The sequence below is a fragment of the Dreissena polymorpha genome, chromosome 12, assembly GCF_020536995.1.
Source record: "Dreissena polymorpha isolate Duluth1 chromosome 12, UMN_Dpol_1.0, whole genome shotgun sequence".
NCBI classification, from domain to species: Eukaryota; Metazoa; Mollusca; class Bivalvia; order Myida; family Dreissenidae; genus Dreissena; species Dreissena polymorpha.
In genome coordinates this window covers 18,522,752-18,538,298 of record NC_068366.1, presented here as the reverse complement: position 1 = coordinate 18,538,298, position 15,547 = coordinate 18,522,752, and the positions used below count along the sequence as shown (strand labels likewise).

The 15,547-nt window shown below is 36.4% G+C and overlaps 1 protein-coding gene across 1 annotated transcript; it reads right to left on the bottom strand.

Moving 5' to 3' along the window:
• Positions 1–1,065: 1,065 nt before the first annotated feature.
• On the bottom strand, positions 1,066–15,199 carry LOC127852225 (iron-sulfur cluster assembly scaffold protein IscU-like). Its single transcript, XM_052386112.1, has 5 exons — positions 15,087–15,199; positions 7,418–7,531; positions 6,053–6,163; positions 2,707–2,785; positions 1,066–1,956 (listed from the first exon to the last, which is right to left on the bottom strand). Exons 1-5 carry the CDS (start codon positions 15,168–15,170, stop codon positions 1,883–1,885), a joined length of 462 nt encoding a protein of 153 aa, XP_052242072.1. The 5' UTR covers positions 15,171–15,199; the 3' UTR covers positions 1,066–1,882.
• Positions 15,200–15,547: the final 348 nt, after the last annotated feature.

Genomic DNA, 15,547 nt, shown 5'->3' with positions numbered 1-15,547 from the left:
TTAATGAAAACAGTCACCTCGACTCAAACTTCTCTAAAAGGAGTAAAATATTTGGTATGCATGTATGCTGCCTTCAAACAAAAGTTTGGCATCATACCTCCAAAGGTCCAACCCCAAGCTAAATTTCTATTTAAGCTTTACTTATTTAAAGTTTGATAAAGATAGGTTCATGCAAACTAAAATTCTTGATTTGGAAACACTTTTTAGAGAGTAGACAATATAAATAGAGCAAATAAGGCAAAGTCCATGGGCCATGATTCAGATGTGCACGAGGAAAATCTGCTGGTAATCAAACTATTTCAAGATATTATTCTCCAGAACATCGTAAGGTTGAAGATGGTATGATCATAACTTGTTTAATTAGAAGAGGGTTCAAAATAAATGTTTCCAATTTTGTATAATTCAAGTGTCATTAGTCTGAAGTGCTCCATGTGATAAGGCTGATGGTCCATCTTGGTCTAGATATTATGCCCACAGACATTGTCACAAAGTTTCATAATGATGTGATTGAAACCTTCCATCATTGGGGCATCATTTTCAGGGTTCCTCCCACCGGCTACAGGTGTTCCCATAGTACGCACCATTTTCTTTTTGGACATATAAGGAGGGACCAGAATAATCTGCTGAGAGCTCCAATTTATCAATATTTTTCCATCTTTAACAAAAAATGTTAAAACCAACTTCTCCACTTTCACAGGCAACTTGCAATTACATGTATGTTTCCACGAAGCTAATGCTGGTTTTCTTGTTCTGTTAAACTGTGCCTATCATTATTTCTGTCCTTTCAGGGTGAAATGGAAATACAATTAGTAAGCATTTCACAAAAAGTTAGTCCCTCATTCCTAGAACTGATTTAAGTACAAAATTAAGTACTGTTTGGGCATCTGAAGAATATTACATGTACATTTGTACTTATTTATTTTTGTGTCAGTTACATAAGGTTGTGTATTTATGTTATTAATTCATTGAAATAAAGACATCCAAGTGTGTCGTTGTTAAATTAATTTGTGAAATCATGATAAGAAAACATTCCAGAATTAAACAATCAACAAACTATTCAACAAGAATACTTTTTAGTTTTAATTTTCACACAATCATTGATTAGCAAATTTTACAAAATATAACATTTCAACAAAAAAATATCAAGCAGTACCATGTTTTTTTTAACAACTAGGTCTACAAATATAGCTCTATCTTATTATTAGATGATTTTCAATTACTTTTTAAAATCTCGGCCCGTATTCTCCAACCAATTGGTATACTTAAGAATATACATAGAGCCAAGTAAATACCTTCAGGGATAGAATAAATACAGGCTCAAAATGTCATAATTAAATTGTGTAGTTAGAGGTGTAAAACTGTATGTCAAAATTGAAATGTATTATTATAGTTTATACAATTAGATCAATACAGCTTTAAGATATTCTTATTTTAGACTTAATTCTAAGAGTGGTTGGTGAATACGGGCCCAAATCCAAATGAAATGCAAACTGGTTGTACTTGTTATAATATCCTATTCAGGGTACCTATAAACCCTGTTAATAGTCTTCTGTGTTACCGGGTATACTAACGAGCAATACTAATAATGTATTTTTATCATCATAAAAAGTAATTGTAATATTTACACAAAATGTAATCGATTATAATTTTAAGCTTCATAAACTGGAATATAATCGATTGCCTTCAAAAACGCCGAGTACAATGTCTACAGCATTTAAGGGTAAACGAAAAAACAAAACAATACAGAGTCACAGAATATCATCACAAGTTTTGACTTCATTCCTCAATAGAAAACACTCAAATGATTACAAGTAGAAGAAAGCTGGATATGGTGTCTTCTCCATGTAATCACCAGAGTGTACTTGAAGTGGGGAGAGCCAGTCTACCCTGTGGCAGCCTTGTTCTGCTTCACCTTCCAGTCCGCCAGGGCAGCTTTAATGGCGTCCTCTGCCAACACTGGGAACAGAAAGGAATATTACTTCCATCATGCATTGATCATTTTACAAATGCATCAGTCATTACAATATGCAGTTGGACCTTGCAAGCCATCAATATTGTACTATTATGTTAGACAAGGAAAATGTTACAAGTCCATCTATGCAAATGTTAAGCCGCCTATATAAAACCATACATCAGAGAATTGAAAATATACCGGTGCAGGGCTTGCTCTTATTTTAATAGCTGTAAAGACACAAATGTTAACAATATTCAGATGAACAGGTGTAAGCACAATTATGACATAGCTTGCAAATAAAAACATGATATTGACCATAATGCATTTATAAAGGATATGTGTGTTTTTTAAAGTTTATGAAGTCCTTCAGCTTGAGATTGCCTAATGTTAGGATAAGGAGTATGTCTCGGCACTCCAGCCTAATTCAATTACTAGACTCACGAAAGCTGGCACCAATTGTAAATAAAAGCTTCAATTTCCAGCTACACGAGTATTTGGCTTTCCACAGAATGAAAACGAATTTCCATGCGGTCTTGAGCTGTGGGAGATGGGTGGGTGGGGGGGGTGGGGGGGGGGGGGGGAAGAGCCTAACAGGAGTTCACAATTATCAGAAAATATTAACAAGCTATCTGAAAAACATATATTAGTATGATTATTTATTCCAAGTATTTAAATGTTTGAATGAAATGAAGAACCAAAACTAGCTAAGTGTGTACAAAAGCTCACTGATCCAACATTAACTGTACACATACTTGAGCAATGCAGCTTTACAGGCGGTAGGCATAGCTCCTTAGCAATCTCTGTGTTCTTGATCTTGGCTGCTTCGTCAATCTAAATAAAAAACAAGGGCTGTTTGTAAAACATGCATGCCGCACATATGGGCTGTCAGTTGTAGTGGCAGCCATTGTGTGATTACGTTTTTTGGCACTGTGACCTTGACCTTTGACCTAGTGTTCTGATAATCAAAAGGAGTCATCTGTGAGTCATGATCAATGTACCTATGAAGTTTCATGATCCTAGGCATAAGCTTTCTTGTGTTATCATCTGGAAACCATTTTACTGTGTCAGATCACCGTGACCTTGAACTTTGACCTAGTGACCTGAAAATCATTAGGGGTCATCTGCGAGTCATGATCAATGTACCTATGAAGTTTCATGATCCTATGCATTAGCGTTCTTGAGTTATCATCCGGAAACCATTTTACTATTTCAGGTCACTGTGACCTTGACCTTTGACCTAGTGACCTGAAAATCAATAGGGGTCATCTGCCAGTCATGATTAATGTACCTATGAAATTTCAAGATCCTAGGCATAAGCGTTCTTGAGTTATCATCTGGAAACCATTTTACTATTTCGGGTCACTGTGACCTTGACCTTTGACCAAGTGACCTGAAAATCAATAGTGGTCATCTGCGAGTCATGATCAATGTACCTATGAAGTTTCATGATCCTAGGCATAAGCGTTCTTGAGTTATCATACGGAAACCATTTTACTATTTCGGGTCACCGTGACCTTGACCTTTGACCTAGTGACCTCAAAATCAATAGAGGTCATCTGCGAGTCATGATTAATGTACCTTTGAAGTTTCATGATCCTAGGCCTAAGCCTTCTTGAGTTATCATCTGGAAACCATCTGGTGGACAGACATACGGACGGACCAACATGATCAAAACAATATACCCGCTCTTCTTCAAAGGGGGGCATAATTATGTTCTTTTATATCAATCAAAAATAGGTACAATTTTATCATTGATCAATGGAGTGATACTGCTATCATATATTAAATGGATACCTTATATAATCATTATTAAGATAAGAACAATGCTATAATTTTATTATCATTAAAAAAAAGAACAATTATTATGTTATAATCAATCTAAAGGATAATCGGCAATATGAAGGAGATCTCACGTTATCATAAATCCTAAATAGGAATTCAGTTATCATCAATATTCATGTGGAATATTGTAAGCATAAACCACGGTGCCTATACCACGTAACTTTTTAAGATCTATGTTGGGAGATGATCTTTTTAAACAAATCAGTGTTTTTTCAGTTAAGTGCAACTGCGCACGTTTGTAATATCATCCCCCCACACTGATCCGACATGTTTGTAGCCGTTCAAACGCGCAGTTGCACTTTACTGAAAAAATACTATTTGTTTAAAAAGATCATGATACCTCTAGAAAACTCTTACGAATGCGCGGGCTCTCCACTTGATCCCATTAAAAATGGTGAAATATTTAAAAGGAGATCCTTAAAAATGTTAACTGGGTCGCGCTTTATTCTCCCAACACAGATCTAAAAAAGTAACGTGGTATAGGCATCGTGTTAACCTAAATAAGGAAAAATGTTATCAAAATAAAGTATGACTGATCAAACATGTCATCAATCTAAAATAGAAATACATTTTCCATAAATTCAAACAAGAGCTGTGTTTGTGAAACAAAATGCCCCCAGTGACTTTGACCTAGTGACCTCAAACCATGTTCGATTGTAGATGTCAATGTGATGCATGCACATGTGAAGTTTAAAGAACATAGACCCAAGAGAATTCATTTTATGAGCAAGGTTAAAGTTTTGTGCAGGCACACACATAAAAATGACAGACAGACATACAGGCCAAAACAATATACCCCCTGCTCTTTCGATTTGGGGGCATAAAAAGGACAATCTAAAAGAGGGATAATATATTGTCAATCTTTAAGTGCAACTAGAGCTTTGTCACAGACGTGATGAATACCCCCACATGCCGCATTGACACATAATATTTTGCATGTCGTCTTCACAAAAAACAGCGGACATCATGCTCAATTTTTAAAACGCATTTAGTGTCCCCTTGACCTAGTTTTTGACCTAGAAAGGCCCATGTTCTAACTTGGCCTTAAGATCATCTCCATAAAACTTCTGACCAACTTTGGTGTAGATCTGATGTAAACTACTTGAATTAGAGAGCGGACACCATGCTGAATGTTAAAAAACGCACTAAGTGACCCCGTGACCTAGTTTTAGGCCCAGAATGGCCCATGTTCAAACTTGTTCTAGAGATTATTTAGATAAAACTTGTGAACAAGTTTAGTGATGATTGGATGAAAACTACTTGAATTAGAGAGCAGACAACATTGTGAGGTTTAAAACGCACTAAGATACCCCGTGACCTAGTTTTTGACCCGGCATGACCCATATTCAAACTTGACCTAGACATCATCTAGATACAACTTCTGACCAAGTTTGGTGAAGATTGGATGAAAACTACTTGAATTAGAGAGCGGACAACATTGTGATGTTTAAAACGCACTAAGTGACCCCGTGACCTAGTTTTTGACCCGGCAAGGCCCATGATCGATCTTGGCCTAGACATCATGTAGATACAACTTCTGACCAAGTTTGGTACAGATGGGATGAAAACTACTTGAATTAGAGAGCGGACACTTAATACGGACTGACAGACAGACCGACAGACTGACCGACCGACAGACAAGTTCACTCCTATATACCCCCCTAAACTTTGTTTGTGGAGGTATAATAATGTTATCATGAATCTAAGGGATAAATGATGTTATGTTATGTATAAACATGTAGTGACAGAATATTGTTATCATTTATCTAAAGAAGGACTAATTGCATCGTATGTCCAAAGGGAGGATAATAATCATCAATCTTAATTTGGAATAAAGTTTATTATCAATATAAAGCAGAACAAATGCTATAATCCATGTTTAATAGTAATACAGTAATCACCAATTAATCTAACATTGCATAGTATAAATTTTAAGGAAGGAAAATGGTAGTATCAATATAAAGGAGGAACAATGTTATATGCAGGAATAATGTAATCATCAATATTGAGGAGGAATAATGTTACCATCAATTTAAAGGAGGAATAAAGTTGCCATCAATATTAAGAAGAAAAATAATGTTGCAATCAATTTTCAGGAGGGATAATGTTATCATCAATATTAAGGAGGAATAATGTTGCCATCAATTTTAAGGGGGGATAATATTTTTATCAATCTTAAGGAGAAGTTATTTTATTATCTATCTATCTATATATATGCCCGGTATGCACCCCTGTAAAACCAACCAGACTACATACATGTTTGCCCTTTATCCATTCTGTGGCCAGAGAGCTGGAGGCAATGGCTGAGCCACATCCGAAAGTCTTGAATTTGGCCTCAATGATGTTCCCATCTTCATCTACCCTCACCTGATTTATGACGTAAAAAAAAGTAAACATTGCTTTGGGAAATAGGGGTTTAAAGAATTTGCATATAGTGCCGTAATCAGGAATCACACTTTCCGCTTTAATTGTTTTTCCTTTGTTTCAAGTCTCTTCTGCGCAAAAATCCAGATTACGCGGAAAGTGTCAACCCCTGAGTGCTCAGCTTTGCTTCTTTTTGCTGCTTGAAACTATTAAATGCATAGAAATCTACAAAGATATTTCTTGGATTCTTCAAATTCTTTGACTTTAGGGACACACTGTTTCTGTTGTGATCCTTGATCTTTCCCTACAGTGAAATATGTACACATAGACAAATTGTGCAAAACATTACTAGCTATTGTCGTGCATACATCTCAAAACAAAGTGAATGTTTTTTTACACTGAAGTAAAGTGTCCAAACTGTATAGTTGCTGTTTTGTACAGTTTACTTAAGTGAAGTGTCCGAACTGTTAACTTGTCATTTTGAACACTAAAGTGTTGCGCTCAAACTGTAAACTTGTTGTTCTGTAAGATTAACTTAAGTGAAGTTTCCAAACTGTAACTTGTAGTTATGAACCATTAACTTAAGTGTCCGATCTGTCAACTTGTTATGTACCTGTCAGTCTTTCATTAAAAATGTGTTTGGTTGATAATATTAAATAAGAATCTCAAGTATTCATGCACAATGATGACCTAGGAAAGACCCAATAGCTCATCAGCATAAAAAGCAGGACTTCATCCCTGTTTTCCTTTGGAAGCGCCCTATGTCCCTTTACACTGGTCTGTTTTTTTTCTAATCAAACTACCTAAATGGAAGGGCCCACCATCGGGGCACCACCATGCCATCTCAGACAACATCTTAATGCGTCTGTTTACATTTTTTAATGTTTTCTTACAAACTGCCGCTTTAATATACCCTTAAAACCATTTTTTTTTGCTACTTATGCCCTTTTTGCATTAACAGGGCATTAAAATGCTCTTTTTGATCTAGGGCAACTACTATTAAGGATATAAGAATAATAGTTGAATCCCAATTTTGGCCTCGTTCTAGAAAGCTGGGCTTAATGCAGGAGCGTAATATGTGTATGACACTCTCAGCTTTTATGAAATTTGTCTTTTATAGGAAATCTACTACTTGAGACGAAAAATATTGTCAATGATAAGCCTAAGTGGACTGCACAGGCTAATCTGGGACGGCACTTTAAGCCCATGCATAAGGCTCAGTTTCCCAAAAACGCTGCTCCATGAATTTAAACTTGCCTGCAGTTTCATGACATCCCCGCAGGCTGGAGCTCCTACCAGACCAGTTCCAACCATCTTGTCGTTCTTGTCCATGGATCCAACATTGCGCGGATTCTCATAGTGATCTATGACCTGCAGGAGCACAGTCAAGAACCTCAGTATGCGGTTATGTCAAATGCAACTTGATGAATATTATAGAATAACCTATCAGGGGTTTCAATAGCTCTTGACAACTAGGGGTCATATGACCCCATGCTTGACTTTTTCTGAGGTCAAATGAAATTTACAAAGGTTTAAAAAACTGAAGTCCAGAAAGTTTGGTTTCTGAGTATTTGTTGATAGCTTAAAGAACTTGGCTTTGTATAAATTCAAGTATATGACTTTACAACAACAAAAAAAATTGTGTGATGTAAATTTAATTTTTGTATTAGTGTCAATGTTATATATGAAAGTTTGCCACATACAGACATAATATTAAATATTGAATTGGGAAAAATCCCAGCTTTTTGACTTAAAATTTGGAAATGTTGTTGTTGTGTTGCTAACCAATGCTTCAAATTTGGGAAAAGCATTGTTTTTTTAATATTATATTCACTTAAGTTCAACATATAGAGCTGAATGGATGATGACCTAAATGTTGAGATCTAAAAAAAATATTATAATTTTTGGAAACCTTTAATTGGGAATTTTAGGTCCCAATTGGGACATATATATACTTTGTTCATGGGGAATGAGGCTAAATACCGACCCAAAATTCGAATGAAAGAAAAACAAGAGATGTCTTTGTCAGAAACACAATGCCCCCTATTGCACCGCTTTGAAGCCATAAATTTGACCTTTGACCTTGAAGGATGACCTTGACCTTTCACCTTTCAAAATGTGCAGCTCCGTGAGATACACATGCATGCCAAATATCAAGTTGCTATCTTCAATATTAAAAAAAGTTATGACCAAACTTCAACGAAGGTTAAAGTTAAATAAAGAAAAGAAAAATACAATGATACATGTATTTGACCTTTGACCTTGAAGGATGACCTTGACCTTGACTTTTCACCACTCAAAATGTGCAGCTCCATGAGATACATATGCGTGCCAAATATCAAGTTGCTATCTTCAATATTAATCAAGATGTGTTTATTAAACACAATGTCCCCCTATATGACGTTTGACCTTGAAGGATGACCTTGACCTTGACCCTTCACCACTCAAAATGTGCAGCTCCATGAGATACACATGCATTTCAAATATAAAATTGCTAGCTTCCATATTGCAGAAGTGACATTACAGGGCTCGACATTAACTTTTGAAGCCACTTGTCCAGTCGGACAAGTAGACCATAATTTCACTTGTCCTTACCAAAAAGCAACTTGTCCTGACCATTATATCTTATTCTGCTCAGTTCTTTGAAAAAAAATAAAATGATACAAAATGCTCAAATCATAAAGACTTGAATCGTTCAAAATACATGTAAACATAATTGAAGGCAATTTCAATACAAAAAGAACTTACTGACTAGAATAACAGGAAAACTCAAGATTATTGATTTTTAAACATTATACAAAGCCATAATACCTGACAAAAACTTGTGTGTTGCCAACATCAAACAGAAAATGTTAAAAGGGATGTATATGTACAGTACTTAACTGATATTTAAAAAAAATCATTCTATACATAGAGAGGACGTAACGACGTTAATTATCTGTAAGATCGGTGTATACCGGTGTCGTAAAATGCATATTCTTTACAATGGAGAATATTCTTGTTATCTTGGCAAAGTAAAAAAATGTTAAGGGTTGCTTCCCTTGTGAACAGTACAGTGTAGTACATGTATCACATGGAACTATCGGAATATCTCGGGCTTCGACGATAAAACGTATACAAAATATACTCGGAAAAGTTGAGTGATATCTCCACAGAAATAATGGATTCAAAGGCATTTTTTTCTAAGTTATACAATTATAATGACCACTTGTCCCGTCGGACTAGCAAATTCTTTATTTACTTGTCCGGACTAACGATTTGGTTGTCCCGGACAGTCGGACTACCTTTAATGTCGAGCCCTGCATTACATGAGCAATTTTGACCCATATATTTGACCTTGAAGGATGACCTTGACCTTTAACCACTCAAAATGTGCAGCTCCATGAGATACACATGCATGCCAAATATCAAGTTGCTATCTTCAATATTGCAAAAGTATTCATAAAATAAGCGATTTGGGCCACATATATTTGACCTCTGACCTTGAAGGATGACCTTGATCTTTCACCACTCAAAATGTGCAGCTCCATGAGATACACATGCATTCCAAATATCAAGTTGCTATCTTCAATATTGCAAAAGTACTCATAAAATGAGCGATTTTGTCCACATAATTTTGACCTCTGACCTTGAAGGATGACCTTGACCTTTCACCACTCAAAATGTGCAGCTCCATGAGATACACATGCATGCCAAATATCAAGTTGCTATCTTAAATATTGAAATACTGCAAAAGTGTACATTAAATGAGCGATTTTGACCCATATATTTTATCTTTGACCTTGAAGGATGACCTTGACCTTTCACCACTCAAAATGTGCAGCTCAATGAGATACATATGCATGCCAAATATCAAGTTGCTATCTTCAATATTGTAAAAGTTATTGCAAATGTTAATGTAAACCAACCAACCAAAAGACCTACCAACCTACCAACAGACCAACCAACAGACAGGGCAAAAACAGTATGTCCCCCACTACTATAGTGGGGGACATAAAAAGTTATCAAACTTTAACCAAGGTTAAAGTTTTGGGACACACACATACAATGACTGACTGACACAATGACAGACAGACAGACAGGCCAAAAACAATATACCCCCGATCTTTCGATCCGCGGGCATAACAAGTTATGGCCAATGTTAAAGTTTTCAGACGGACGGACAGACGCCATATATTAGACATTTGACCTTGAAGGATGACCCTGACCTTCACCTTTCACCATTCAAAATGTGCAGCTCCATGAGATGCACATGCATTCCAAATATCAAGTTGCTATGTTAAATATTGAAAAAGTTATGACCATTAAATATTTCGGACGGACGAACAGACTGACATACTGACTGACGGACAGTTCACCTGCTATATGCCAACCTACCGGGGGCATAAAAACACTGATGAGTGACCACAGCTTTTACAAGTCCCTTGAGTAATTAAGTTTCCTATACCAGTAAGTGTCATGTATGGATCTACTTCTGAAAATGTGTTACTGACTTCAAGAATCATCAATCAATCAATCAATGCATGTGTTTTTTTAAGTTGGTCAAAATGATGGACTACAGATTTTTCAAGCCCCTTGACAGATAAAATTAAGATTTATGAAAGTGTTCTGTACTTATTTATTCCTTCTCTTAAAATGTATGACTGACATACTTGAAGAATAATCAATCAATAAAATAATCAATTGACTTGTTGAATCAGAGGCTTATTTAGTGTAATGCAACACACCATCACAACTGACGCTTGATTGGTCATTGTGGGCTGGGGTACTACTTTAATGTACCCCAGGTAATTTAAATACACTAAAATTTACCCCACCTACGGAAAATATACTAAAACATACTCTGGAATTCTAACGCTTCTAAAACTTACTCAGGAATTCTAACGCTAAATTGGTTGTTGTTTCCGAAAGTCATACTCAAACAGGACTTAGTGTTCCGCGGTCGGAGACATATGCCCCTCAAAACAGGGCTATGAACTAGTGGCCTAAATTTCAATAGGGGTCATCTACCAGTCTCAGTCAAACATGGACAGACTGACGATCATGTCCTGTAAAATTTTGTAAGGTCCGGCCTGTTCGTCAAATTTACAGGACCCTTTGTCTGGTAACAAAAAAGAGAAGGAATTGGTTGGTTTGTATAGGTTTGTTAAAGACTCTGAAAGTTTTCTGAGGTGCAATAATAGCGATAGCGTCTTTATACACGTGCTTTTCCGAACCAATGCTCTTTCTGCTGACAGAATTTTTCGAGGGCACCTGATTGGTCCATTTTATGCATCTTACGAATGCGGGTCATGACGGTCCAAATCCATGATGGCCTATTCGCCTAACAAGATAATCATAAACCTGATTATTAAAATTTTAAGGATACAGATATCAATTTGTGTGGTTGTAATAGCAATAGTAATGTATAATATTGATCATTGTCATTCGAACATTTATTAACTTGGCTGTCAATGTCTATGCGTGAAAAAGGCTGGTTGTCATTTATTGAGGCCGTCGTTGGTTTAGGCTGTATTGACCAGACTCATATCTGACATGTGCGCTAAGCGCAGCTTAGGTAAACAAGTATCAGCCACTTTGGTTTTGGAAAATGTTCTTACGATATTGAGCGATTCCTGTTTATATTTACTATTAACATGACTTCAACATTAAAAAATGGGACAAAACTGTCACAAAACCAGGTTTTCATTGTGAAAAAAAAATCTGATAAAGGGAGAAAACTCAAACTGAACTTTTGAAATGAACAAACAAAATTACCCCCCTTTGTAAGTTTGTTTAAAAAAAAAATCTATTTTTAGTCGTGGCGACCTTGACATTGGAGATATTGACGTGATTCTTTCGTGCGACACACCGTCCCATGATGGTGAACAAATGTGCCAAATGATTTTAAAATCTCACAATGAATGACATAGTTATGGCCAGGACAAGCTCATTTATGGCCATTTTTGACCTTTGAACTCAAAGTGTGACCTTGACCTTGGAGATATCGACGTAATTATTTCGCGCGACACACCGTCCAATGATGGTGAACAAATGTGCCAAATGATTTTAAAATCTGACAATGAACGACATAGTTATGGCCCAGACAAGCTTGTTCCGCCCGCCCGCCAGCCAGCCAGCCCGCATTCGCCAATCTTATAACCAGTTTTTTCCTTCGGAAAACCTGGTTAAAAAATATGTTTTAACTTAACAAGACTAGTACCATGTATGATGTATGGCGTGTACCGGCATTATTATTTAACGTCAGATACAAATGTGTGCAGGGCTCAAGATTAACAGTTGTCCTATTGCCCCTGGCAAGTGAAAGTTGGGTCCGGGCAAGTTATTTTATAATCTAGTTGTCCGCCAAGGCAAGTGCAAAAAAGAACAAAGAGCAGTTAATTTAGACTTTCAGTACCTTTTAATTGCTGTAATCATTTTGTTAAATGTGCAAAAATAAAAAGGTTTTTTGAGGTGTATCATTTTGATCTTTATAAACAAATATGAGGTTTACAGTTAATGTGATATTTCATGTTTGGGCAAGTGGCTTTATGTTCAGGGCAAGTAGAATTTCTAAGAACTTGCCTGGCAGGGCAAGTTGGTTTTTAAGTTAATGTTGAGCCCTGTGCGTGACCTTGAAATTAAAAGCTTTTTAATCATTTATCATTTTATATCATAAACACCTTCATCCCAGCAATGATACCAAGTTATTTTACTATTATATTCTGTCGCCAGTAGGTCCTGTAAAAAAAGAAGAGGTCCTGTATTTTTTCCCATATAAATAGGACCTACTGTTCTGTTAAAAATTTGCCTAGTTTGGATTTGACTGATCTACTGTCCAAGGCCAATGCACATGTGAAGTATCAAGCCAATCGGTAAATTCGTTGATTAGTTATTTATCAGAAACAATTTTCACACTTATTGTGACAGTGACCTTGACCTTTGACATAGTGACCCCAATTTTGATACGGGTCATCTAATCTCAAAGGCTAATGTGCATGGGAAGTATCAAGCCAATCGGTCAATTTGTTGATGAGTTATTAATCAGACACAATTTTCACACTTATTGTCACAGTAACCCTTGACCTAGTGACCCCAATTTGATAGGGGTCATCTACTATACAAGGCCGATGCACATGGGAAGTATAAAGGCAATCGGTAGATTTGTTTTTGATCAAAAACACTTGTCCCACTTATTGTGCCAGTGACCATGACCTTTGACCTAGTGACCCCAATTTTATTAGGGGTCATCTACTGTCCAAGGCCAATTCACATGTGAACTACCAAGCCAAATCGAATCAGTTGATGAGTTATTGAAAGGAAACGATTTCACACTGAGTGTGTTAACAGTGACCTTGACCTTTGACTTAGTGACCCCAATTTCACTAAGGGTCATCTACTGTCCAAGGACAATGCACATGTGAAATATCAAGCCTGCAATGGGTAAATTGTTTGACCAGTTATTGATCAGAAACGAACTGGTCTACCGACATTCAGACTGGTCTACCCGTAACCGACAGTTCTACAGACATTCAGACTGGTCTATTGACAGACAGCCAGCAAAACAATATACCCCTTCTGATTGAAGAGGGGCATAAAAAGCATGTCAATGCAGGCTTTGTTCAAAGAGTATTTTCTTTTGTATTCCATAGCCCATTTTAAGACATCGGATTTTGGGAGGGAAAAAATCTTAAGTACAGTCTAAATTTGCCGGGGACGTCAGTATACTTTCGGTACTTATAGGGTAAATTTAAGTATACTAAAGCTCATTGGGTCATTGTCGACCTGAAATGTCTAGAAGTCACCCAGGGGTGACTAGAAGCCGATTCTTGATCAGCTTGATGAAGTCACCCCAGGGTAACATGAATCAACTTCTAGTCACCCCAGGTTAACTTCAAGCCATTTCAGGTCAACAATGACCCAATGAGCAATACTTAAGATGACCGGGTTACATTTTAGTTGTACCCAAGCCAACCATGACCAATCAAACCCAACTGACCCCATCCCCCTTAGAGGGATTTACGGTTATTTCACAATAATTTTTTTCCTTTAAATGTTGTTTTCGTCACAAGTTATTTCCATTCTAGTAATTTTACCACCAATAGGAAATATAATCAATTAAATTAATGACATCGATAAATACCCTACAAGATGATAATCCATAACAATGAGGCATTTCTGGATCCTGCCCTAAAGCTTGCCATAGAAAATTGTATGTACATTAATTTATTTGGAAGGCATATATGAAAGTGCATGTAAGTTATAGTAAGTCCAAGTGGCAATACAATCAGAGACAATTATTACGCAATATCCAGTGTTCATTCTAGACCGCGCGATTCGCACTATTTTTCAAGGATCCCACTAATTTTCAGTATGTGCGCGAGAAAATTCATGCTCTAGATATCCAGGAGTATTTGTTACAGATCAAAGCTATATAGACTTCGCCGAAAAAATTGAGAGCAATTAACAATCATCATTTACACGTATCTCTTTAGTGACTTTACCCAACTAAAGCTCACCCAAAGGCGTGTTAGTGTTAAAAAATCCGTAATGGCCAATGAGAGTGCACACTTTGGATAAGCGACAGCACTCGTAGGCAGTCAATACCTGGAGTTAAATCATATTTACTATGTGGGAAGTACCATTTCATGATAGCAGACAATTAGTTTAAATTTTAGAACAGTCCCATTTTTATTCATGATAACATCCGCCTCTAAAGCTTATAATGAATTAAAAAATGGATCACTAAAACAAAATACCTATTGAAAACATCACGACGTATTCACTTGTGTAAATGCACATTGCTGATGCGTAGATGATAGACATGTATATCGCGAAAATACATGTAAAAAAACTCTGACATCCAAATTATCGTTTGTTTTTCGTAAGATCACCGTCAGCATTGTAATATGTATCGATAATAACTTTGGTAAATGAACTAACTCACGTTTTTGTGATAAAGCGCAACAGGTGTCACATTTACTCGCTCCAAAACAGGGATTGCTTTCCGAAGGTTACGTAAAACTGCCATTTTGTTGTTATTGCTGGTTATAGGCTACATACCACTATACCGAGGTCATTAAAAGGATCTTTTCATGTTTTGGTAAATTGACTTTTTTTATTTCAGATTCGCAAATTTCGCTGTAGTTATGAAATTTGTGAAGAAACAGTTATACTGAAAATTTAACATGCCCTAAAATATCCAGAGATGGATCCAATGATGGAGCACATGTAAATTAAGGAGGTGGCGCTAAGATCAGGCGGTGGCGCCAATGCATGACATATAATTTGACAGTCGCATCACAAAAATATCATCACATGACTTAAATTTGATAGATAATGGTCCTCTTTAATTTGATTTTTTAAATTATTTAACAAAAATAGGTAATCTTTAATATTTTTTGTGGA

Bases quoted from the DNA above. Each gene is read 5' to 3' on its own strand.
- LOC127852225 (XM_052386112.1), bottom strand. From the start codon at position 15,170: ATGGCAGTTTTACGTAACCTTCGGAAAGCAATCCCTGTTTTGGAGCGA. The intron at 6,164-7,417 runs GCAAGTTTAAAT...GTCATAAATCAG, and splicing joins GGGATGTCATGAAACTGCAG to GTGAGGGTAGATGAAGATGG. The intron at 1,957-2,706 runs GTATGTGTACAG...TTCTGTTCCCAG, and splicing joins TGTAAAGCTGCATTGCTCAA to TGTTGGCAGAGGACGCCATT.